The 26904-nt window shown below is 39.2% G+C and overlaps 1 protein-coding gene across 1 annotated transcript in view; it reads left to right on the top strand.

The window, feature by feature from the left end:
* METTL16 (methyltransferase 16, RNA N6-adenosine) overlaps positions 1 to 26904 on the top strand; it is a 75989-nt gene that overhangs the window by 31575 nt on the left and 17510 nt on the right. Inside the window, exons 4-6 of the mRNA XM_059147904.1 lie at positions 5153 to 5293; positions 7447 to 7562; positions 10436 to 10578. Coding sequence (XP_059003887.1) covers positions 5153 to 5293; positions 7447 to 7562; positions 10436 to 10578 — 400 coding nt within the window. The remainder of the gene's footprint in view (positions 1 to 5152; positions 5294 to 7446; positions 7563 to 10435; positions 10579 to 26904) is intronic.

The raw sequence follows: 26904 nt of genomic DNA, 5'->3' as shown, positions 1-26904 counted from the left end.
TTTATTTATTTGTCAGAGAGAAAGAAAGCAAGCAAGGGCCAGGGGGCCAGGGGGCCAGGGGCAGAGGGAGACGCAGACTCCCTACTGAGCAGGGAGCCTGAAACGAGACTCAATCCCAGGACCTTGGGATCGTGATCTGCCCCAAAGGCAGATGCTTAACCAGCTGAGCCACCCAGGCATCCTTTAAATTCTTTTTTAGCTAAGCATAAGTTCCATTAATTTTGCAAAGTCAGTTTCTTTGTAAACTTCTCTTCTGGATATTTGTGTGAAAAAGGCTGACTTACAGATACTACTGTTCTTATTTGCTACACTTGGGCTTTTCTGCCATTTATTTCTCTTGAGAAGGGATTTTTAGCACCAAACAGGGAGCAAGGGTGTAATGGTGCAGAACGCAAATGAGACTCTTGTTTTCTTAGGTTTTCAGATTATCATATTGATGTCTGAATCTTTTGGACATTATTATTTTTTTTTAAAGATTTTATTTATTTATTTGAAAGACAGAGACCACAAGTAGGCAGAGAGGCAGGCAGAGAGAGAGAGAGAGAGAGAGAGAGGAGGAAGCAGGCTCCCTGCAGAGTAGAGAGCCTGATGCGGGGCTCGATCCCAGGACCCTGGGATCATGACCTGAGCCAAAGGCAGAGGCTTTAACCCACTGAGCCACCTAGGTGCCCCTCTTTTGGACATTATTTTTACTCTGAATTATTTGGTGTTAGTATAGTAGTCCACATATTGAGATATTGTAATGATGGCCATTTGATAAAAGATCATGTGGGCTAAATACTTCCAGAAATCTCTTGGATTTTTATTAATCATTTAATTGGCATTTAATCTAAAATTAAAGAGGAAAAAAGTCATTAATTTTAAGATGTTCTCTTAATTGTAAACTATTAAAGTAGAAAAGGCTGTCTGGTTTATTCATTTGAGAGATTAAATGGAAATATAAAAGGAAATGTAGCTAGGGTATGTTTTGTAATTATAAATAGGTAGTGTGTTAATTTGATAGGGCTAAGTAAATTTTTTAATCCTTTGGCCTTTACTAATCCTTTATGGGAAAAAAGTTATGTGGCTCTATTTCTAATCATAATAGAGTTAATTTATAGGAAAGACACTTTCTAGATAGTAGTAAATGTTTAATTTTTGACATTTGCATGCATTTTTAGTAAGTATTTTTCCATCCCCCTCATAAATGGCCTGTTCAGGGCACCTGGGTGGCTCAGTGGGTTAAAGCCTCTGCCTTCGGCTCCGGTCATGATCCCAGGGTCCTGGGATCTAGCCCCATGTGGGGCTCTCTGCTCAGCGGGGAGCCTGCTTCCTCCTCTCTCTCTGCCTGCCTCTCTGCCTACTTGTGATCTCTGCCCTCAAATAAATAAATAAAATCTTTAAAAATAAATAAATAAATAAATAAATGGCCTGTTGGGGTCATTTATTGGCTCCCCTGTGGACTTTTTCTGGTTTTCTTTTCTCTATTCTAGTCACTCTTCTCCCCTTTGAGCTTACTTTCCTGTACATGGCCATTAGATGTTGGGAACGTCGGCCTTTAGCCCTTTTCTTTTGTTTTCTTTTTCTTTCTTTCTTTTTAATTTTTTTAAAGATTTTATTTATTTATTTGACAACCAGAGATCACAAGTAGTCAGAGAGGCAGACAGAGACAGAGAGAGGGGGAAGCAGGGTCCCTGCAGAGCAGAGAGCCTGATGTGTGGGGCTACATCCCAGGACCCGGGATCGTGACCTGAGCTGAAGGCAGAGGCTTTAATCCACTGAGCCACCCAGGTGCCCCTCTTTTTTTTTTTCCCCTAAGATTTTTTTTTTTTTTAAAGATTTTATTTATTTTATTTGACAGACAGAGATTACAAGTAGGCAGAGAGGCAGGCAGAGAGAGAGGGGAGGAAGCAGGCTCCCTGCTGAGCAAAGAGCCCGATGCGGGGCTCGGTCCCAGGACCGTGGGATCATGACCTGAGCCAAAGGCAGAGGCTTTAACCCACTGAGCCACCCAGCGCCCCTCCCCCTAAGATTTTATTTGTTTATTTGAGAGAGCCAGAGAGCATTAAGTGCCCCCAGGTGCCTGTCTTTAGCCCTTTTCTTAGCATCCTAACTCTAGGCAATTTCATCCACATTTATGACTATTTTCCACCTCCGTGCAAATAACCCACAAATTTATGTATTCTGCCTACTAGTCCCCAGTGTCAGAAATACGCATATCTCAAGAACATTTCAGACTTTGCCGTGTCTACGACCAGACTCATATTCTTTTCTTTTTGATCTTGGTCCTCTTTCTTCGTTCCTTATTACACTGAGTACACCACAGTCCACCTTTCATTCTTGATACTCCTTGATACACCTCCCCATTCTCACTGAGAATATCTGTCATCATTTCCTTTTGGTTGGTCTCTTAAATATTTCTTGGGGCACCTGGGTGGCTCAGTTGGTTAAGCATCTTGCTTAAGCATCTTGCTTCGGCTCAGGTCATGATCTAAGGGTCCTGGGACTGAGTTCTGTTTGGGCTCCTTGCTCAGCAGGGAGCCTGCTTCTACGTCTGCTTGCTGCTCCCCCTGCTTGTGCCTTCTGTCTGTGTGTCTGTCTTTCTGTCTGTCTCTCTGACAAATAAATAAATCTATAAATCTTTAAAAAATATATTTTTAAAATCATATACTTCTCTCTATCTCCAGTGTCACCATCTCAGTCCAAGTCACTGTCACCTCTCATGGTCTGCAGAATTCGTTTGTTTTTTTTTTAAGATTTTATTTATTTGTCAGAGAGAGAGAGTGGGCACAAACAGGGGAATACAGCAGGCAGAGGAGAAGCAGACTTCCTGCTGAATAAGGAGCCTGACACGGGGCTCGATCACAGGACCCCTGGGATCATGATCTGAGCCAAAGGCAGTTTGCTTAACCAACTGAACCACCCAGGCGCCCCACCCCTACCTCCAGCAGAGTTTCTGGCACATAGTAGGTGTTCAGCAAATAATTTGTTGAATATTCATGGATAAATACATCATTCTTTCAACATTCAAAATTCTGAACACCCTGTATGAGCTAAGTACTATATAAAAATGAGGGGTTTAGCAGAGGCTCTGCACTTCTATGTTCGCAGCAAAAGATTGGCTGATGGGTTATAGAAAGCTTAAAAAGTAAGAGCATATTTGGTACTAATTTATTTTAATTATGCCCCAAACTGTCTAAAATAACACTTGGGGATATAGGAGGTTAATGGATTTTAGCTCTTCACAAGGGGCACCCTTGCTGAAATCACATTTATTCTAATTAGGGTTTTATATAAATTCTTCCCCCAGACTCCATCATTTTGCTCTAATTCTATGATTATACACTTTCCATTTTTATTTATCATTACAAGGATTAGTATCCAATTAAAAATGTTATTCAGCTTTCTGAGGGGACTAGGATGTTAGAATTTAAGTCTTCTTGGTCTTAAGAATTGAGAAATTTGATTCTTTGCTGGGGGCTGTAGAGGACAGGTCCTTTACCTGTATTTATTACCCTGGAGGTACCTGATCTGTAGGCAGTGGAAGGAAAGTATTTTTTCTTTTTTGCTCTTTGCTTTTAAATGATTTTTTTTTTAAATAAAGATATTATTTATTTATTTGACAGAGAGAAATCACAAGTAGATGGAGAGGTAGGCAGAGAGAGATAGAGGGAAGCAGGCTCCCTGCTGAGCAAAGAGCCCGATGCGGGGCTCGATCCCAGGACCCTGGGATCATGACCTGAGCCGAAGGAAGCGGCCTAACCCACTGAGCCACCCAGGCGCCCTTAAATGATTTGAATTGAAGTATGAAAAGAAAGGCAGTTGTATGAGAATCAAGGGCCTGGTATCCGGTCCAGATATTTTTTCCTACAGAGCTTCTTTCTAACTCTGAATGACTTCGAATGACTTTGGCTTACCAGAATGGCAAGCAGGGACTAAATAATTGTGGCCTCTGAGAGGAGCTTGAGTTCCCTTTTCACCCGTTCCTTCACTGCCTCATATATCCCCAAGGAGGTGTTTGCCCAGTAGCCTCAGAGCCAGGATGCTATAAGTAAACATGATGGGAAGTATAACAATCATGGTGACTGTCATAGGGCTGTCACTGTCCTGTCTCTTATCAGTCTGTTCAGAATACTTGATGAAAAAGCAGTATGATGACCCCGGGTTTCCTTTGGGTGAGGAGTATGTATCTCTAGACCTCATCTCTTCTTGCCAAATCCTTAGAAGACTAGAGTGGCACTGAGATGTGGTATGGGAAGGCAGGCCTGGAGTGGGTGGTAGGTGCTGACTACTCCAGGCCTTTAGGAGAATCACTGACTTTTCTTCTCTCGAATATGTGCTTTGGATCTTAATTGGCCAAGATTAGTCAGTGGTCATAAACGTAGTTATTTGTTGTTAGTATATAGTCCAGTCCATGGTTGGGGGATCTATATACAAGTAGGACCAAACCATAGTTGTCAAGAGTGATTTTTGCCTGGAACATTTGCCTTTGAATGTCTCCCTTGAAACTATGGTGGGGCAAGCCAGTGATTGATGTTTTAGATCTGGAGCAGATGTCTTCCATGTCATCACATCTAAGAAATGAATTCTCTCTTTAGCTGTTTTTGTTGTTGTTGTTGTTGTTTTTAGTTTAGTTTAGTTTTGTTTTGAACTTCTGATTTCCTTTAAGTAACAGTTTATAGATATGTGGGGATATGTGGGGGAATTGGTCATTTAAATAATCCTAACAATTTTATACCCTTCTGTATTTTTTTCTGCTTTTGGGGAATGGGATATACATTGATCTATTTTAAGCTTTGATTTCAATTTAAGAAGATTGAATTTTGTGTGAGATTTTAAAATGAAAAATTTTCTAAAGTAAACTTGTTTTGGTAATTTTTGGTTAATTAGTCCTGTAGTCCTTGATCACCAGCTAGTTTTGCACACTTCATTTTACATACAACATATAAAAGAAGAGGATAGCAAAGTTTTTGTCCTCTAAGAAATTTGAATCCAGTTAGGAGGTAAGACTGCCATACGTGAAATGATTAGAGAACCCAGCAGCTGTAGTATGTATGTAATCAGGTACCAGACGAGGTTTTAAGAATTCTAAGAAGGAAGAATGGTGTTTTCCTTGTTCTTCTCACATCTCCCTCTGGTGTGGGTAACATGTTTTATATTTTTGTTTTACTAGGTACTGGAGCATCCTGCATCTATCCTTTACTTGGAACAACATTAAATGGCTGGTATTTCCTTGCAACAGAAGTAGATGACATGTGCTTCAACTATGCAAAGAAAAATGTGGAACAGAATAATTTATCTGATCTTATAAAAGGTTAGCTCTACAGAATAAATATCCCTTTCAAGCAGTGTTTATTAATCTATCGTTATAATTGAATACATTTCATTTTTTGCTTTAATATACAGACTTTGGTAATTTAAAAAAATATGGCACATTTTGGAAGGAAAAATAAAATAATATAAAACAGAAGAGGAGGCAAACCATAAGAGACTCCTCTAACAATATAAAACAAACTGAGGGTTGCTGGAGGGGAGTTCGGTGGGGGATGGGCTAAATAGGTGATGGGGATTAAGGAGGGCCCTGGATATTATGAGCACTGGGTGTTACATGTAAGTGTGATGAATCATTAAATTCTACTCCTGAAACTAATTCTACACTTACATGTTAGTTGTAACTTGAATTTAAGTAAAATCTTGGAAGAAAGAAAATAAATGAAACAAGTAGAACAGAAAAAGAAATACTACACTATGTGGTTTGTAGCTTAACTCAGAAGGAAATACGGTTGGTAAATACAGTCACTCATAATTTGTGGATTCTGTATTTGTGAATTTGCCTGGTTGGGGTTATGTTTAACCCCCAAATCAATACTTGAGGTACTTTTATGGTCATTTATAGGCATGTACAGAGTGGCAAAAAATTTGAGTCCTCCAACACACATGGTCTCAGCTGAAATTGAACACGGTGATGCTCCTCTGCCCTTTTGTTTTAGCTCTCTATTGTAAGCAAGTGTCCTTGTCATAGTCAATTTGATGTCACTTTTTTTGCATTTTTGTGCTTTTTCTTGATGATTTTGCTGTTTAAAATGGCCCCTACACATAGTGCTTAAGTGCTATCTAGTAGGTGTTCCTTCAAAATATGAAGAATGTGACGAACCTTACAGGGAAAATACATGTGTTAGATAAGCTTCATTCAGACATGATCTAGTATTGTGGGCCATCATTTTGGTATTAATGAATTAGCGGTGTATATTAAATGAGGTGTTATAAATAAATAAGTAGAAATACACCTAAAGTAAAATTACATATTGATCAGTTGTGGAGAATGTTTGACCAGAGGCTGACAGTTACCTAACCTTACCATTTCTCTTAGGAGCCATTGGTTCCAATTCAGTGTTCATGGTGACTTTATAGAACATAACTACCACAAATAATGGAAAGCAACTGTATATGAAGTAACCTAGTCACCAAGATTTTATTTTTTTAAATTTTAGAGAGAGAGAGAGTATGAGCGGAGGGAGGGGCAGAAGGAGAGGGAGAGAAGCTGACTCCCCGCTGAGTGGGGAACTAGTGTGGGGCTCATTCTCCCTACCCTGGAATCATGACCTGAGCTGAAACCAAGAGTCAGATGGTTAACCGACTGAGCCCCCCAGGTGCCCTGTCACCAAGATTTTATAAGGGAAACTCTGCTGTTGATTAAAGTATACCATCTTTTTTATTTCAGTACATGGAACTATGCCACAGACAATCAAGTCCCCTTAGTGACTAGTTACTTTTAATTTTGTGCTTACTGTATATTTGAAGATCTGTTCATTTTTTTCTTTTTTTTTTTTTTAATTAAAGAGAATTGATGTCTCTTTATGGAAGATCTAGGCTTCTCTTACTAGTGTTAAGCATATCATTATAAGGGGAGATGCTAACATTGTTTATGTGTTTTTCAGTTCTTCATTTCTGTGTTACAAATTACTCCAAAATCTAGCAACTTTAAACAAGTAATTATCTCATAGATTGTGTGAACTGATAGATAGCCTACTTGGGTGGTTCTGGTTCAGTTTGGTGAGTCTGCAGTCATCTGAGGGATTGATTTGCTTCCAGAATGGTTCATACAACTTCCAGAATGGTTCATACAACTTGGCCATAGGTAAGAAGCTTGAGTCATTCACATGGATCTCTCCTCTAGGCTACATGAGCAACCTTTGAGTGTGTCAGCTGGCTTCTCTTAGTGCAAGTAATTAATAAAATAGGATAAGGAAGAAGCCACTCTTCTTTTATGACCTAGCCTCAGAAGTGATATCCTTTCACTTCATATTCAGTCGTTTCAGTAAAAGTGAGTCACTGAGTACAGCCTGTATCAAGGAGAGGGAAATTAAACTCCACCTATTGAAGGAATTAGTGTCACAGAATCTGTGGTCATACTTGAAAAGTACCACAGCTTTAATAGTTGTTAACAGTTCCTGTTTTTTCTCCTAGTGGTAAAAGTACCACAGAAGACACTCTTGATGGATGCTCTTAAAGAAGAATCTGAGATAATCTATGATTTTTGCATGTGCAACCCTCCCTTTTTTGCCAATCAGTTGGAAGCCAAGGTAAAGTACCTTCTGCTTTAAGACAAATGACTATTTATAGGGGTGCCTGGGTTCCAATCGGTTAAACCTCTGTCTTTGGCTTAGGTCATGATCCCAGGATCCTGGGATCGAGCCCCATATTAGTCTCCCTGCTCAGTGAGGAACCTGCTTCTCCTTCTCCCTCTGCTACTCCCCCTGCTTGTCCTTTTTCTCAAATAAATAAACAAAATCTTTTTTAAAAAAGAGAGATAATTGACTATTTAAGTTGTTGATGTTTGCAAAGATAAGAGCAAAGAATAACCTTTATTTTGGAAGCTACATCAGGATGCTTCTGGTATCAAGCACCTGAGGACTCAGTTCATATTGACTTAATAAAGGAAATTTATTGGCTTAAACATCTGAGAAATCCAGCAGCAGTGTAGTTTATGTATATATGAAGATAGATGTATAAAAGTACCTGTGCCATAAGTGTAAATTGGATTTAACAAAGTGAGCCCTCCTGTGGAACCAGAATCCAGATGAAGAAATACATTCCTTTTCGTTTCACTTTTGTTGAGTCACATGCCGTACAACTCACCCACTTAAAGGGTAGAATGTAATTATTCTTAGTATATTCAAAGAGTTGTGCAACTATCATCACAATCCATTTTATTTTTTTTTTAAACATTTTATTTATTTGACAAAGAGAGATCACAAGTAGACAGAGAGGCAGGCAGAGAGAGAGAAGGAAGCAGGCTCCCCGCTGAGCAGAGAGCCCGATGTGGGGCTCGACCCCAGGACCCTGGGATCATGACCTGAGCCGAAGGCAGAGGCTTCAACCCACTGAGCCACCTGGGCACCCCATCACAATCCATTTTAGATCATTTTCATCACTCCCCTTCCCGGCCCGCATCCCCATTAGCAGTTACTCTGTTTCCCACAGCTCCTAAAGTCCTAGGTAAGCACCAGTCTACTTTCTGTCTTTATGGATTCGCCTGTTTGGACATTTCATGTAAATGGAATCATACAATATGTGGTCTTTTTTTACTAAGGTTCATCCATACTGTAGCATGTATCAGTACTTGGTTTCTTTTTATTGCCAGATAATATGCCATTGTATAGAAATACCACATTTTCTTATCCATTCATTCATTGATGGATGTTTGGGTTACTTTACTTTTTGGCTATTATGAATAATGCTAATGAGAGCATTTGTATACAGATGTTTATGTAGACATGCCTCCCTGGTATATACCTAGGAGTGGAATTATTGGGTCAAATGGTCACTCTGTTCAGTTGTTTGAGGAACTGCCATACTGTTTTCCAAAGTGGGTGCATCATTTTTCATTCCACTGGCAGCAGTGTATGAGGGTTCCAGTTTCCAGTTTTTCCACATGCTTGTCAACACTTGTTGTTATATGTCGTCTTGATTATAGCCATCCTAGTGGGTCTGAAGTGGTATCTCATCTTGGTTTTGATGTTTATTTTTCTGATGTTTAATTATATTGAACATCTTTTTATGTGCTTATTGGCAATTTTTGTATCTTCTTTCAAGAAATCCTTTACCCATTTAAAAATTGGATTATTTTTCTCTTTATTATTATTGTAAGAATTCTTTATGTATTCTAGACACAAGTCCCTTATTAGATTTATTATTTGCAAATATTTTCTCCTGTGGGTTGTCTTTTCACTTTTTTTTTTTTAAATTTATTTATTTGCGAGAGAGAGTGATAGCGAGAGCACAAGCATGGGGGGTTGTGGGGGAGTTGATCAGAAGGAGAGGGAGAAGAGGGAGAAGAAGGCTGACTCAGGGCTCAATCCCAGGACCCTGGGATCGTTACCTGGTCTGAAGGCAGGTGCTTAACCCACTGACTCACCCAGACACCTCATCTTTTCACTTTTCTTGCTATCCTTCACAGCCTAAAAGTTAAATTTCAAGGAGTACAGTTTCTCTAAGAAACCATTCTCTAAGGGGCGCCTGGGTGGCTCAGTGGGTTAAGCCTCTGCCATTGGCTCAGGTCATGATCTCAGGGTCCTGGGATCGAGGCCTGCATCGGGCTCTCTCTGCTCAGCGGGGAGTCCGCTTCTCCCTTTCTCTGCCTGCCTCTCTGCCTACTTGTGATTTCTCTCTCTATATATATTTCAAATAAATAAATAAAATCTTTAAAAAAAAAAAAAAGAAACCATTCTCTAAGAAACCTAGGGGCGCCTGGGTGGCTCAGTGGGTTAAAGCCTCTGCCATCAGCTTAGGTCATGATCCCAGTGTCCTGGGATCGAGCCCCGCATCAGGCTCTCTGCTCAGTGGGGAGCCTGCTTCTCCCCCACCCCCACTCTCTGCCTGCCTCTCTGCCTACTTGTGGTCTCTCTCTCTGTCAAATAAATAAATAAAATCTTTTAAACAAAAAAAAAAGAAAGAAACCATTGTGTAATTCAAGGTCAGAAAGATTTACTCCTGTGTTTTTGAAAATAATCATGATTTTAACTTTTTTGTCTAGATCTTTGTTAATTTTTTAATATGATTTGAGGTAGGAGGGGATTAAATATTTAATTTTAAAAAGTGAGACCTTAAGAGTACTAGAAGAAAACATAAGTAAATATTTTTATAATCTTCGGGTACAATATTTTCTGTGTATAATACCAAGACAGAACATTAAAAAATGACATATTAGGTTACATAAAAATGGTGAAGTTTTTATATATTAAATCACAAAGATGGAAGGTGAAAAGGATCCTGGGGAGGAATATTAGTAGGAATGCAGTTGCTTAAAATATAATATTGCAATGGCTATATGATTTTTAAATCCTAGATTTAGCATAATATTTGGAAACTAAATTACATCTAATCATTCTTACTTAGAACTAGATTAGAGTCAAAGTGTACAAATTTTTCACCAGATGTCATTGTTTTTGTGCAGGGAGTAAACTCCCGAAATCCCCGGAGACCTCCACCTAGTTCCGTAAATACAGGAGGTATCACAGAAATCATGGCAGAAGGAGGTGAATTAGAGTTTGTTAAAAGGATCATCCATGACAGTTTACAACTTAAAAAAAGATTAAGGTAAGTTAGTTATTACAACACGGGACTGTTTTCTTCCTGTGTAATTCTAAAATAAACCATGTCACTTAGAGGAAATGTATTCACAGTAGTCTGAAGAATAAACAGATAAAAGTGGAAAAGGTTGCAGATTCCACAGGCTGTAAAAACCCTGTTTCTGAGGATATTCTTAGGCTTTTAATTGATTTGTGTTTCTTGTATTCCTGGATAGAAAGGAGGAAAATACTGTATGATTGTATTGCTCCCATTGGCATGGTACCATGGTGGAACAAAACTGATTCAAATATGGTTTTTGATTAGAAAACAGATGGCTTCAGATCTGTCCCATCGACCAGAATAAATTTGTTGCCTAATCCTTGATGCAATTTATATTCTTGGAATTAGTTTTCCAAACAATGACAGATGTGAGGACATTGAGCTGTCAAAAACTTAATGAAGGGAAACTGAGATCACTAACCAGTTCCAGAGGAGAGTTAAGGCTATTGCTTTTTAAAAGCTAATTATTTTGGACAACACACCTGTCATTAAGCAGCATTAGGTACTTAAAAAGTGCTATTTGTCATGGGTGACTTCTCACCCTGCCAAGTGTTGTTGAAAATGATGGATAATGTGATAGTTGAAAGGTAAAAGGGTTTTTAACCCTAGGATTGTTTTGGGACATAGAGAAGATTTTTTTTTTTTAATTGTAATAAAATAACATGAAATTTATAGTTTTCACATAAAATTATACATTTTAAAGATTTTATTTATTTATTTGACAGATCACAGGTAGACAGAGAGGCAGGCAGAGAGAGAGTAGGAAGCAGGCTCCCCACTGAGCAGAGAGCCCGATGCAGGCCTCGATCCCAGGACCCTGGGATCATGACCTGAGCCGAAGGCAGAGGCTTTAACCCACTGAGCCACCCAGGTGCCCCAAAATTATACATTTTAAAGTATACACTTTAGTAGTGTTAAGTACATTTGTATTGTTAGGCACCTAATCCCCAGAACTCTTATAAAACTTAAACTCTACACATTAAACAGCAATCCCTCATTCCTCCCTTTTACCCCAACGTCTGGCAAAAAACATTCTGTGTGTCTCTGTGAATTTGATTATTCTAGGGACTTTTTATAGTGTTTGACCTTTTTGACTGGGTTCTTTAGTTAGCATAGTGTCCTCGGTGTTCATCCATGTTATAACATGCAACACAATTTCCTTCCTTTTTAAGGTTGAATAATAATATTCCATTGTATCTGTATACCACATTGTGTTTATTCATCTATCTATTGATGGATAGTACGGTTGCTTTCCCCTTTTGGCTGCTGTGAATAATGTTGCTGTGAACACAGGTGTGCAAATATATCAGATAAGACCCTAAATTTCTGTTCTTTTGTGTATAAGCCCAGTGAAATTGCCAAATAAAGAAGACTTCTTTTCTTTTGAATTTTTATGTGTTTAAAGCTGCTTATTTTACTTAAAGGCCAATTCCAAGGCAATGAATATCCTAATTTGTTAAATGTCAGTTTGTACATTTGTGGAAAGCAACTGGATTATTGGGTGGTCTGCCTTTCAGAAGATTTACACATTGTTGAAGCCAAAGGTTAATAAATTTCTGCTTTTTTTTTTTTTTTAAAGATTTTATTTATTTGACAGACAGAGATCACAAGCAGGCAGAGAGGAGGAAGCAGGCTCCCTGCTGAGCAGAGAGCCCGATGTGGGGCTCAATCCCAGGACCCTGGGATCATGACCTGAGCCGAAGGCAGAGGCTTTAACCCACTGAGCCACCCAGGCCCCCCAATAAATTTCTGCTTTAAATTGATTTCTTTAAAGACTTATTAGGGTATGAAGAAGAAAGTGACTTAAGTTACACTGAGCATCAAGAAGAGTTTGAATAATATGGGGCGCCTGAGTGGCTCAGTGGTTTGGGCTGCTGCCTTCGGCTCGGGTCATGATCTCAGGGTCCTGGGATCGAGCCCCGCATCAGGCTCCCTGCTTCGCAGGAAGCCTGCTTCCCTCTCTCTCTCTCTGCCTGCCTCTCTGCCTACTTGTGATCTCTGTCTGTCAAATAAATAAATAAAATCTTAAAAAAAAAAAAAAAAGAGTTTGAATAATTAAAATAAGCTTAAAGGAGGTAACAAAGCACTGAAACTGAAAAGAGGTAACCAGGGCCATGTGGCTACTTAGAGTCTGATATTGGCTTTTTTTTTTTTTTTTTTTTAAAGATTTTATTTATTTGCCAGAGAGAGAGCGAGTGAGTGAGCACAGGCAGGCAGAGTGGCAGCAGAGGCAGAGGGAGAAGCAGGCTCCCTGCCGAGCAAGGAGCCCTATGTGTGACTCTGTCCCAGGATGCTGGGATCATGACTCGAGCCAAAGGCAGCCGCCCAACCAAGTGAACCACCCAGGCGTCCCTCTGCTATTGGCTTTTGAGGGGACTGAACCCAATCAGGAATATAGGGAAGGTTGCTTTCAGGAGGCTTTTAACCAGGAAATTTCTTTCCTTTTTTTTTTTTTTTTTTAAAGATTTTATTTATTGGGCGCCTGGGTGGCTCAGTGGATTAAGCCGCTGCCTTCGGCTCAGGTCATGATCTCAGGGTCCTGGGATCAAGTCCCGCATCGGGCTCTCTGCTCAGCAGGGATCCTGCTTCCTCCTCTCTGCCTGCCTCTCTGCCTACTTGTGATCTCTGTCTGTCAAATAAATAAATAAAATCTTTAAAAAAAAAAAAAGATTTTATTTATTTATTTGTCAGAGAGAGAGAGAGAGAGAGCGGGAGCATGCAAGCGGGAGCGCACAACAAGGCAGAGTGGCAGGCAGGAATGTTTGTCATCCTGCCGTTCATGTTTTGTGCCTGTGACTTGAGCTTACTTCATAGCATTTTCTTCTCTCTTCACTTATTTATTTTTTACTTACTTGACAGAGAGAGAGAGGGTACAAGTAGGCCGAACAGCAGGCAGAGGGAGAAGAAGAAACAGACTTTCCACCGAGCAGAGAGCCTGATGCAGGGCTCAGTTCCAGGACCCCAGGACCATGACCTGAGCCGAAGGCAGATGCTCAACTGACTGAGCCACCCAGGCACCCCAGCATTTTCTTTTTTAGAGACTCACTCACCAAAGCTTCTAAATAGATCAGCAGATGGGGCGTCCGGGTGGCTCCATGGGTTAAAGCCTCTGCCTTCGGCGTGGGCGGTGATCCTGGGGTCCTGGGATTGAGCCCCGAGTCGGGCTCTCTGCTCAGTGGAGAGCCTGCTTCCTCTTCTCTCTCTCTCTGCCTGTCTCTCTGCCTGCTTGTGATTTCTCTCTGTCAAATAAATAAATAAAATCTTAAAAAAAAAAAAAAAGATTAGCAGTCTTGGTCATACTCCTCATGGTCTGAATTCCAGTCTTGTCATTGGTTATTAGGTCTGTAGCTGATGCCCTTTATTACAGTTATTTTATGATTTTTCCAGGAACCAGAGATCTGTATCTGGCAAAGTTCTAACTTAATACAGATTTCACCATTTTTCCTCTTTTTGCTTATTTCTTTCTGATCCCTACTCCTCTATCAGATGGTAAATATTACTTGGGTTTGTATATACTCTACATATTTGGTGATGGGCAATAAATTGAATAATCTGTGCCTTTTGAATGTGATTCTTGGACTTAAATTTTGTTTTCTTATCAGTAAAATGGGATAATAATAGCTACTTCATAATAGTTACCTGACACCTCATTGGGTGGTTATAGAACTAAATGAACACATATTTGATATGATGAATATCAAATAGGGTCATCTCAACTCTTGACTCTCCTAGGAATTCAGTAGATTTACATGCTATGGTCCATGTGTTGAAAGGATGTTAGAAGTACTTTGTTGTTTTAATAAAGAGCTCCCCTTCTCCTCTTGTTTATTTTTTTATTTTTAAGATTATATTTATTTGAGAGAGAGCACTAGCATGGGTTGAGGGAGAAGGGAGAAACAGGCTCCTTGCTGAGCAGGGAACCCACTGCAGGGCTCGATGCCAGGATCCCAGGTTCACGACCTGAGCCAAAGGCAAACACTTAACCAACTGAGCCACCCAGACATCCCTCCCCTTTTCCTTTTTTAAAGTAGGTGCTAGTAGAGTTATGTGGTACTATAAGTAGTACTTTCAGGGAATAATTATAAATTTTATAACTGAGCTTTTAATCATTTCTTCAGTGGAAAGGCTCCATTTTACTATAAATTTTGACTTGCCTTTATAAAAGGGTAAGCCACTTGATTTTTCTTGTCTATGAGGTTGGGATAATACCTCTTACAGTTGTTCAGAAATGAAGAGAAATTACATAATATTTCTTTCCTTTTTTAAAAAAAAGATTGATTGGTCAGGTTGCCTGGGTGGCTCAGTGGGTTGAGCCTCTGCCTTCAGCTCAGGTCATGATCTCAGGGTCCTGGGATCGAGTTCCACATTGGGCTTTCTGCTCGGCGGAGAGACTGCTTCCCCCTTTCTCTCTGCCTTCCTCTCTGCTAACTTATGATCTCTCTGTGTCGAATAAATTTTAAAAAATCTTTAAAAAAACCCAAAAAGATTGGTTGGTTGATTTTAGAGAGTGTGCACAAGTAGTGGGAAGGACGAAGGGAGAGAGACAATCTCTCAAGCAGACTCTCTGCTGAATATGGAGCCTGACATGGATGGGGCTCAGTCTCCCAACCCCAAGATCATGATCTGAGCCGAAACCAAGAGTTGGACACAGTTGACTGAGCCACCCAGAGGCCTTTATAATTTTAATCTCTTAAAATAATCACACTTAAAGAAAATTAGAAAATGGAGAAAACATTGATCTCAGCACATTGACACAACTGTTAGCTTAATTTGGGTGCATTTCCTGCCAGTTTCTGCTTTTTTCATTCATATGGTTGTAATCATGAATACCAGTAGTTTTGTGTTCTGCTTTTGTTTTTAATTTCACTTTTTTAATTCCTTTGTTTCCTTGTGGTTAATGGTATGTGGTAATTTTAAACAGCTTGGCAACAGTCCATAATTAAGTAATTCCTTATTATTGGGCATTATATTCTTTTTTTCATTGTCTCATTTGTTACTAAACTGCCACAGATAAATCTAATGAGTCTATTGTTGTGGATGGCTGTCTTTGACCTCTGGTTTCATCTTTTTTTTAAACTTTTTTTTTTTTTAATTTTTTTTATTATTTTTTGACAGACAGAGATCACAAGTAGGCAGAGAGAGAGGAGGAAGCAGGCTCCCTGCTGAGCAGAGAGCCTGATGCGGGGCTCGATCCCAGGGTCCTGGGATCATGACCTGAGCTGAAGGCAGAGGCTTTAACCCACTGAGCCACCCAGGCGCCCCTGGTTTCATCGTTGATTGGGACCAACCCAGGGTTGCAAATCAATAAAAGTGTTTTTTGGTTGTCATTAGAAAGAAATGCATTGCTCCAGTGAACCAGCTCACTACACAGATAAAGAAGGTAGAAATGTATTGGGGAATAGATAGTATATGAGTCTCTTCTCCAGGTAGAAGAGCTTTTTTCTCAATTTAAACCTAAAAGAGTATTTCTTTCTTTTTCTTTAAAAGATTTTTATTTATTTATTTATTTGACAGAGATCATAAGTAGGCAGAGAGGCAGGCCGGGAGAGAGGAGGAAGCAGGCTCCCCGCTGAGCAGAGAGCCTAATGCGGGGCTCGGTCCCAGGACCCAGGATCATGATCTGAGCTGAAGGCAGAGGCTTTAACCCACTAAGCCACCCAAGTGCCCCTAAAAGAGTATTTCTTAATTGTGAGGTGCACAGGAGGCAGATGGTGGTTTTGATTGTTTCCTTCCTACTAAAGTAGGATGATGAAGAATAAGTAGCTTGAAGGATAAGGGGCTCCTTTATTTATTTTTTTAAGTAATTAGGTTATGTACTTTTCATCACCTTAATTTAGGTATCATAGTTTAATTCCCTTTCAAGTTTGAAGTGGCAGAGCATCATTGATTGGTGACTGCTCTGAGGTCTTAGGGAGAAAAGGTTGAATCTGGTTGCTCATGTTATCTGTATCAGTTTTTATGGCATATCCACCTATAGTAGGTAGTCACTGGTTAGTTCTGCTTTAAATGGTCAAAAGAGAGTTGTTACCATAAAAAGGGCATGTGTTTTTAGTTCATCAAGCAATTACAAAAAAGAATACCCAGGGGCTCCTGTGTGGCTCAGTTGGTTAAGTGTCTACCTTTGACTCAGGTCATGGTCTCAGCATCCTGGCATCAACCCCACATCAAGCCCTGTGCTGGGCTTCATGCTCGGTCGGGAGTCTGCTTCTCCCTATCCCTCTGCCCATTCCCACGCTCATGCACTTCCTCAAATATATAAATAAAATGTTTAAAAATTTTTAAATACAAAGGAATGCCAAAGAATGAAAAGTGCTGGCCCCACTACCTTGAAGAATCTTCTTACAGTGTTTCTTGTAAAAATGTGTGAATAATTAAAACTGCTTTTTAAGACAAAGATAGAGGCATGCCATGGTGGCTCAGTCATTCAGCATCTGCTTTTGAGTCAAGTCATGATCCCAGTTCCTGGGATTGAGCCCCATAGGCCCCTTGCTCAGCAGGGAGCCTGCTTCTCCCTTTGCCTGCTGCTCTCCCTGCTTGTGCTCATACTCTCATTCTCTCTTTCTGACAAATAAATAAAAATATTAAAAGAAAAACATGGAATAAACTATTTTTTTTAGCTGCACAGATTTGTAATTTATGGTAGTTTAAATACTCAATTTTGAGATTGGGTGGACATTAGGGCTGCTCTGCTACATGTCTAGGGGTATTTATTCTGATAAATTGGTAGAGGCAGCAAAATGTTAAGTTCTACAACTAGAGAAGTTTTTGAACTGTGCTCATAGCCACTTAAATTGCAAAGCTCTGCTTTTATTTATTTTTCTATATTACACTTCAGTTTAAAGTTTGGTGTTTTAAAATAACCAATCCTGGGGCGTGTGCTTGGCTCAGTTGGTTAAATGTCTGCCTTCAGCTCAGGTCATGATCTCAGGGTCCTAGGATCAGCCCTACATCGGGCTCTTTGCTCAGTGGGGAGCCTGCTTCTCTCTTTGCCCCTCCCCACTGCTCATGCCCACATGCACAAACATGTACGCGCTCTCTCTCTCTCTCTCAAATAAATACATAGTCTTTTTAAAAACTAAAATAACAGGTCGCCTTGGTGGCTCAATGGGTTAAATTTGGCTCAGGTCACGATCCCAGGGTACTGGGATTGAGCCCAGCATTGGGCTCTCTGCTCAGCCGGGAGCCTGCGCCCCCCGCCCCCCACCCCCATCTCTCTCTGCCGGCCTCTCTGCCTACTTGTGATCTGTCTGTCAAATAAATAAGTAAAATCTAAAAAAAATAATAATAAAAAAATAAAATAAAATAAAATAACCAATCCCCACTAAAAAGAACTAGGCCCTTTGGAGAAATGGGTGATTCCAGTGCTGGATACGGATAAGCTTAAGAGCCTGGAATGTCTTACAAGACCAAAGGATAAGCAAGTGCTCAAAATATGACATCAAAAGGATATAGGGGGCGCCTGGGTGGCTCAGTGGGCTAAAGCCTCTGCCTTCAGCTCAGGTCATGATCTCAGGGTCTTGGGATCGAACCCTGCATCAAGCTCTCTCCTTAGCAGGGAGCCTGCTTTCCCTTCTCTCTCTCTCCCTGCCTGACTCTCTGCCTACTTGTGATCTTTGTCTATCAAATAAATAAATAATCTTTAAAAAAAAAAAAGGATATGGGCGCCTGGGTGGCTCAGTGGGTTGAGCCGCTGCCTTCGGCTCAGGTCATGATCTCAGGGTCCTGGGATCGAGTCCCGCATCGGGCTCTCTGCTCAGCAGGGAGCCTGCTTCCTCCTCTCTCTGCCTGCCTCTCTGCTTACTTGTAATTTCTCTCTGTCAAATAAATAAATAAAATCTTTAAAAAAAAATAAAAAAAAAAAAAAATAAAAAAAAAAAAAAAAAAAAAAATAAAAAAAAAAAGGATATAGGAGCCAGCTCCAGCCAAATCTGGGACAATATGATTTCATAATAAATAATGGCAATAATGGGTTTTAAGCCTTTAAATAAAATAAGCAAAGAGGAGAGAGGAAAAGTTCTTTGTTACAATAGAATGCTAACTAATACATGTAGAAAAACTAATAAAGTTAGAAAAATCACCATTTTGCCATCATTATTATAATAACTGATTACTAAAAGATTAATAGTGCAAAATTTGAGAAGGACCAGGATGTTAATAGTTTCAGAGTATCTCCCCACAGATGACTTATTATCACAAAGAAATAGGGTAACTTTACAGTAGAGAAGTCTGGAGGATCCCACCTCAAGCAAGTGATCATTTTCTGATCCACAGCACCCAGAAGGACACTGTAGTGCTCTCTTCTTTATGCCCAGCGTGTATAGCTTCAACGTAACTCTGAGGAAGCTTAAAGACAAACGAACTTGGAGGAGTTTTGTAAAATATTTCTTCAGAAATATAAAGGTCATGGAAGTTAAAAAAAAAAAAAAAAAGGCTTAGTGAGGAACTGTTCCAGATTGAAGGAGACTAAAGAGATTTGACACATAAATGAAATGCAGGATCTTAGATTGGATCTTGCATCAGGGGAGAAAATTGCCATGAAGGACATTATTGGAGTAATTGGTGAAATTTGAAAATGGACTGTATTCTCGATAATAAATGGTACTCTGTGAGTGTTAAATGTTCTGTGATTTCATAATTGTTTCATAATTGTTCTGTGATTTTGAAGGAGAATGTCGTTTTTAAAATGTACATGCCAAAATACTTAGGGTGAAAGGGACATGCATGAGGTCTGTAGCTAAGTCTCACATGGTTTTAAAAAAACACAGTGGGGCACCTGGGTCGCTCACTTGAGCATCTGCCTTCGGCTCAGGTCATGATCCCAGAGCCCTGGGATCGAGAGCCCCATATTGGGCACTCTGCTCCGCAGGGAGTCTGCTTCTCCCTCTCCCCGCACCCCCACCACCTGCTGCTCTCCTGATTGTGCTCTCTCTATCAAATAAATCTTAAAAAAAAAAAAAAAAAACAACTAGAGCAAACAAATGGAGGAAACTGTTGATTGAAGAATCAGGGTGAAGACTATACTGGAATCATTTGTACTAATCTTGTAACTCTTCTGTACACTTGAAATTATTTCAAAATAATTTTTCTTGAAAGCTGCTGTCTCAGAGGAATTAATAAATGCTGTAATGAGTAGAGTGCTACTTTCATCATTAAAATAGTATAATGGGTTCAGAGTCTCCCGGGTAACTAGATCTTCCTTTTGTTCATTTTTTTCCTACTTGCATTTTGATTAGTTGTCACAAGATGTCTGTTGAGAGTTGCTTGGACCTAATGGGTAGGCATTTTTTGGAAGTGAAGTCAACTCAATTTTAATACACCCTGTTACTTCTGCTTTTCCTGTAAGAAATATAAATGCTGCAGAAAAGTTACTAATGAGATTAAATCTTAAAAGACTCACAATGCAGTATTCAGCTTACAACAAGGGTTAAAAGAAACGTGAACTTTCCCAAGTTATTATTAACTACCAAGGACATATTTAACTGTTAGAAAACTTACTTTTATAAATACTTTCTTTCATTTCCTGAGGAAATGTATACTACCTTTCTTTTGTCTCTGTTTTGGGCTATTTCTTGGTTTCTGGTGATTCTGATCTAGTCTGTTCAGGAATGCTGATTTTATTTATTTTATCTTTTTTTATTTTTTAAGATTTATTTATTTATTTATTTATTTGCCAGAGAGAGAGAGAGAGCGCGCACAGGCAGGCAGAGTGGCAGCAGAGGCAGAGGGAGAAGCAGGCTCCCCGCCGAGCAAGGAGCCCGATGTGGGACTTGTTCCCAGGACACTGGGATCATGACCTGAGCCAAAGGCAGCTGCTTAACCAACTGAGCCACCCAGGCGTCCCAGGAATGCTGATTTTAAAGGAGAGGTGTTAACGTATTTTATACTGTTACTGTGTGAACACTAATTGCTCTTAATTTCTTCTTTCTTCCTTGTTCCTAATATGCCAAAGGCTTTGAATTCCTGGTTAATGATTTCCCTGTTAATATACTCTGGTCTTAAAGGGAGCGTATTGTTTTTGTACCAGGCATTTTAAAACTACCAAATGAAATTGATTATGCTCAAAGTAAAATTACCCAGGGTTGTTTAAAGTAGTTTAGATAAAACAGTTATTTGTGACTAAACAAAAATGGGGGAGTCACCTGCTTGAATCCACAAACAAAGAAAACAAAATATTGGTTAGTGCAAACTATTTCTGTAGCAATATACTAGTATTTCTCATACTTGTATAAACAATGAGATTTTTATTTATGTTACTTAATGTATTAAGTTGGAACCATATGAAACTGCCAGTGTATTTACAGTACAAAGCCAGACACAAAAATATTCTGTTTGAGTGCATTTATATAAGTCTGGAACAGGCAAAACTATTAAGATAGAATGACCAGTGGTCACTAGAGGCTGGGGTAGGGGGAGGAAAGAATGCTGCAGGGCACTGGGAAAATTTATAGGGTGTTGTAAATGTTTTCTATCTTGATTGTGGAAGTGGTAATGTACACATTTGTCAAAACTCATTGAATTATATATTTAAAATTAGAGAATTTTACTATATATGCTATATCTTGATAAAACTGGTATAAATACAAAAATTCATGTTTCTTATATCTTTGCTGTCATTCATTTATACATATATATTTATAAGCATACATAATCAAATACATTGTTGGTATTGTTATCTTTAACAAACAATTACCTATTAATTAAGAATTTTTAAAGTTTTGAAAAATAATGAAAAAAAAAGTGTTTTGGGAGTTCTGGGTGGCCCAGCCAGTTTAGTGTCTGCCTTAGCTCAGGTCATGATCCTGAGATTCTGGGATCAAGCCCCACTCAGCAGAGAGTCTGCTTCTACCCCTGCCCCTCTCCCTCATGCTCATGTGTGCTCGCTCTCTTGCTCTCTCAAGTAAATAAATAACTTAAGTAAATAGATTTTTAAAATATTTTTTTGAAAAAATAAAGTTTATATTTTATTTTTTTTTATGTTCACTTATTTCTTCTCCCTTGTTCTTCATTTTTTAAAATTAACATATAATGTATTATTTGTTTTAGGGATACAGATCTGTGATTCATCAGTCTTACACATTTCACAGCACTCACCATAGCACATACCCTCCCTACTGTCACCCAGCCACCCCATCCCTCTGCCCCCCACTCCATTCCAACGATCTTCAGTTTGTTTCCTGAGATTGAGAGTCTCTTACGGTTTGTCTCCCTCTATGGGTTCGTTTTGTTTTGTTTTTTCCTCCCTTCCCCTACGATCCTTTGTCTTGTTTCTTAAATTTCCTCATATCAGTGAGATCATATAATTATCTTTCTCTGATTGACTTTTTTCTTTCTTTCTTTTTTTTTTTTTAAGATTTTATTTATTTATTTATTTGACAGAGAGAGATCACAAACAGATGGAGAGGCAGGCAGAGAGGGAAATAGAGGGAAGCAGGGTCCCTGCTGAGCAGAGAGCCCGATGCGGGACTCGATCCCAGGACCCTGAGATCATGACCTGAGCCGAAGGCAGCGGCTTAATCCACTGAGCCACCCAGGCGCCCCTGATTGACTTATTTCACTTAACATAATACCCTCTAGTTCCGTCCATGTTGTTGGAAATGGCAAGATTTCGTTTTTCTTTTCTTTCTTTTCTTTTTTCTTTCTTTTTTTGGTAAACGTCTAAGTTTCTGACCCGATACCACTTTCCTTCTTGAAAGGTCTTGTAAATATCAAGAGAAGTTCTCTAGAGAAGGAACTGGCAGCAAATTACTTCAATTTCTGTTTGAGGAAGTCTTATTTTGCCTTTGCTTTTGAAGGTCAGTTTTGCAGGGTATAGAATTCTAGGTTGGTTGGATTTTTTTCCTCTTAACATATTAAACATTTCACTGCACTCTATTCTTTTTTTTTTTTTTTAAGATTATTTATTTATTTATTATTTGACAAGCAGAGATTACTAGTAGGCAGAGAGGCAGGCAGAGAGAGAGGAGGAAGCAGGCTCTCTGCTGAGCAGAGAGCCCGATGCAGGGCTCAATCTCAGGACCCTGGGATCATGACCGGAGCTGAAGACAGAGGCTTTAACCCACTGAGCCACCCAGGCTCCCCACTGCACTCTATTCTTGCTTGCATTTTTTTTTTTTTTTTAAGATTTTATTTATTTGTCAGAGAGAATGAACAAGCAGGGGGAGCAGCAGGCAGCGGAAGAAGCAGACTCCCCACTGAACAAGGAGCCGATGTGGGACTTGATCTCGGGAGCCTGGGATCATGATATGAGCCAAAGGCAGATGCTTAACTGATTGAGCCACCCTGGAGCCCCATGGTTTCTTAAGAGAAATTTGATATAATTCTTTCCTTTGTTCCTCTATAAATAATGTAGCTTTCCCCCTCTGGCTCCTTCAGGATTGTTTATGTTTGATTTTTCCATATTTTGAAAATCATGTGCCTTAGGTATAATTTTTTTTTGGCATTTTGCCTTCTCAGTGATCTCTTAGTTTCCTGAATTTGTGATTTGGTATCTGACATTAATTTGAGGGAAATTCTCAGTCATTATTGTTTCAAATATTTTTTCTGTGCCTTTCTTTTCCTTTTGGTATTCCAATCACACATATTTTACACATTTTGTAGTTGTCCCACAGTTCCTGGATATTCTGTTACGGTTTTTTTTGTTGCTGTTTTTTATTTTCCTATGCCTTTTTTCTTTGCATTTCACTTTTGGCAGTTTCTATTGAGATAATCCTCAGTCTCAGAGATTCTTTGTTCAGCTGTGTCCAGTCTCCTGAATGAGCCCGTCAAAGGCAGTATTTCTTTCTGTTACAGTGTTTTTGACCTCTAGCATTTCTTTTTGGTTCTTTTTAGAATTTCCATCTCTCTGCTTAAATTGCCCATCTGTTTTTGCATGCTTTCTGTTTTATCCATTAGAGCCCTTTAGCATGTTTAAAAAAAAAAAAGATTTTATTTATTTGTCCGAGAGGGAGCTCACACACAAGCAGGGCGATGTGACAGGCAGAGGGAGAAGCAGGTTCCCTGCTGAGCAACGAGCCTGATGTAGGACTTGAATCCAGGACCCTGGGACTAAGGCAGACACTTAACCAACTGAACAACTCCTGTGTCCCAGGCCTAAGCATCTTAATCATAATTGTTTTAAATTCCTAGTCTGATTACTCCAGAATTCTTGCCATATATGGTTCTGATGCTAGCTCTGTGTCTTCAGAGTGTTTTTTGCCTTTGAGTATGTTTTGTAATTTTTTTCTTAATAGAAGGACATAATATACTGGGTAAAAGAACTGCTATAAATATAAATAGGCCTTTGTAATCTGGTGGTGATGTGTGGGGAGAGGGAAACATGTCCTCTGAGTAGGTCTTGGTCTTTTAGTGAGCCTGTGCCTCTGGATTGTGAACTCCACACATACCTCCTTCCCCCTCCTTTGTTGGGACAGGATTGCTAGAGTGGGCTCGAGTTGAATGATGCCATTCTTCTAGGTCAGTTAGGTTCTCATAATACCCCAAGAGGCTAGGATCTGGTTAAGTAGTTTCTGTTGAGGTCAGGCCTTGTTAAGAACAGGATGCTCTAACCTATTTCAGAATTACCCCTTTTTCCCTTTCCGTGCTGGAAGCACAGAGATTTCTTTTCTCCCATATTCATTGTGAGAACCTGGTCAAGCTCCTGAAGGTACTAGTCACAGAAGTGTGGGGTCCTAATGATGGGGTCTTCCTCGGGTTTTTATTCTTCCGACTTGTCAGTGCTGAATCTCCAGCAATTTGTCAGTTAGAATTCGGGTTTCCCTAGCTTAGCAGTGATTCCCAGGGTGGTTTTGCTTTTAGATTTCTGCTCTAGGGAGTTGTGGTTCTTTGTATTCACTTGTTGGTCTCTCTAATTTTAGAGGCAGTTCTTTCCCCTTTGAGTTGCTTCTGTGAATGATCTAGGAAGAGTTACTAGCTTTTCAGATGGCTAGGCTTTTTACTTAAACAGTATAGTGACTTCCAACTTCTTATATGTTGGACTAGAAACTAGAAGTCTCCCTATATATCTCTTTCTATGTGTTTATTAAGGAGTTCCTTATATATGCTGGATACAAGCCCTTTATCAGATGTGTTTTGCAAGTATTTCTTCCCAGTGTGGTTTGCCTTTTTATTTTTATAACAGTGTCTTTTGAAAGTAAGCTTTGGGTACCTTGGTTTAAAATCAGCTGTTCGGGATGCATGGGTGGCTCAGTTGGTTAAGCGGCTGCTCAGGTCATGATCCCAGCATTCTGGGATCGAGTCCCACAACGGGCTCCTTGCTCAGCAGGGAGCCTGCTTCTCTCTCTGCCTCTGCCTGCATTTCTGCCTGCCTGTTCTCTCTCTCTCTCTCTCTCTCTCTCTCTGACAAATAAATAAATAAATAATCTTAATTTAAAAAATAAAATTAAAAAAAAATCAGCTGATCATATAAGTGAGTATTTCTGGACTACATTCCATTCTCTTGATCTGTGTCTATATTTATGTCATTACCATACTGTCTTGATATCAGAGCTTTATAGTAAATCTTGAATTCAGTAGTGTAGGTCCTCTGATTTTGTTGTTCTTTTTCAAAAAGTTATTTTGGCCTGGGTGGCTCATTTGATTAAGCAGCTTTCTTTGGCTCAGGTCATGATCTTAGGGTACTGGGATCAAGCCCTGCATCAGGCTCCCTGATCAGCAAAATCTGCTTCTCCCTCACCCTCTGTCTGCTGCTCTGCCTACTTCTGCTCGCTTGCTTGCTCTCTCTCTCTCTCTCTATCAAATAAAGAAATAAAATCAAAAGAAAAAAAAAAAGAAAAAATTGTTTTGGCTATTTGAAATCTTTTATTTTTGTATAACTTTTAGAATTGGTTTCTATGAAAAAGCCTACTGGGATTTTGGTTGGGACTTTATTGATTTTATAGATCAAATTGGAAAGAACTGATTGCTTAACAACATTAAATCTTACATCCCAACATGGTGTAGCTCTTCATTTATTTGGATCTTAGAATTCTTTCAGCAGTGTTTGATGGTTTTATTGCACATATTATGTTAATTTTATTCCTAAGTAGTTCATATATTTTGAAGCTATTGTAAATTGAATTTTTAAATTTTAATTTCTAGTTTACAGAAATACAGTTGATTTTATATTGAGCTTTTATTCTGTAACCTTTCTGAATTTATTTATTCTAGTAGCTTTTCCCTAGATTTCAAAGAATTTTCTACATAGATGATCATGTCTTCTGTTTAAAGAGACTGTTTTCTTTCTTGTCAGTCCACATGCATTTTGTCACTTCATTGTATCAACTAGAATCTCTAGTATAATTTTGAATAGAAGTGGAGGGTGGACATCATTCCTGGTGTCATCATACTTTTAAACATTTTATGTAAGATTTAAATGTTTAAGGAAACTATGATTCTCTTGTTACTTTTTTTAGTTGATTATTATTATATCCCTTTTCTGAAATACCACTTAATGTGTGTTGCTTTATAGTGTCCCACAGGTCACATGGGCTGTGGTTCCCCCCCCGCCAATCATCTTTTCCTGCAGTGTGCTTTATTTTATATAGTTTCTTTTTTTTTTTTTTTTTTAATTTTATTTTTATTTATTTGACAGACAGAGATCACAAGTAGGCAGAGAGGCAGGCAGAGAGAGGAAGGGAAGCAGGCTCCCTGCTGAGCAGAGAGCCTGATGTAGGACTCGATCCCAAGACCCTGAGATCATGGCCTGAGCCAAAGGCAGTGGCTTAACCCACTGAGCCACCCAGGTGCCCCCTATTTTGTATAGTTTCTGTTGCTTTTTTTTTTTTTTTTTTTTTTTTAATAGTTTCAGGTCTTTTCTTTTGCAGAGTCTAATATGTTGTTAATCCTATCCAGTGAATTTTTCATTTTAGGTACCATAACTTTCATGTCTAGAAGTTCCATTTGGTTGGTTTTTATATCTTCCCTCATGCTCCTCACCATGTCTGTGTTTTGTTATGGAACATATTTCTAAGAGTTGTTTTAATGTCCATCATCTGCTCATTTCATCCATCTCTTATTTCTTGATCTGTTTCTAATGATTGATTTTTTTTTATTCTGGTTGCAGGTCATTATCCTGCCTCTTTTACAAACATCTGGGCATTTTTTATTGGATGCTAGACATTGCAAATCTTATATTTTGGGGTATTGTATTTCATTGTGTTCCTTTTAAAGAATGTCAGATTTTGATGCTTACTTAAGTTACTGGTGATCTTTGATCCTTTTGAGTTTTACTTTTAAGCTTCGTTAGGGTAAATATAGAATAGCCTCTAGACTCATTCTAGGACTCCACTAGATAGATGCCCCTTTTATTAACAAGCG

The sequence above is a fragment of the Mustela lutreola genome, chromosome 15, assembly GCF_030435805.1.
Source record: "Mustela lutreola isolate mMusLut2 chromosome 15, mMusLut2.pri, whole genome shotgun sequence".
NCBI lineage: Eukaryota > Metazoa > Chordata > Mammalia > Carnivora > Mustelidae > Mustela > Mustela lutreola.
This window is presented reverse-complemented; position numbering and strand designations above follow the sequence as displayed.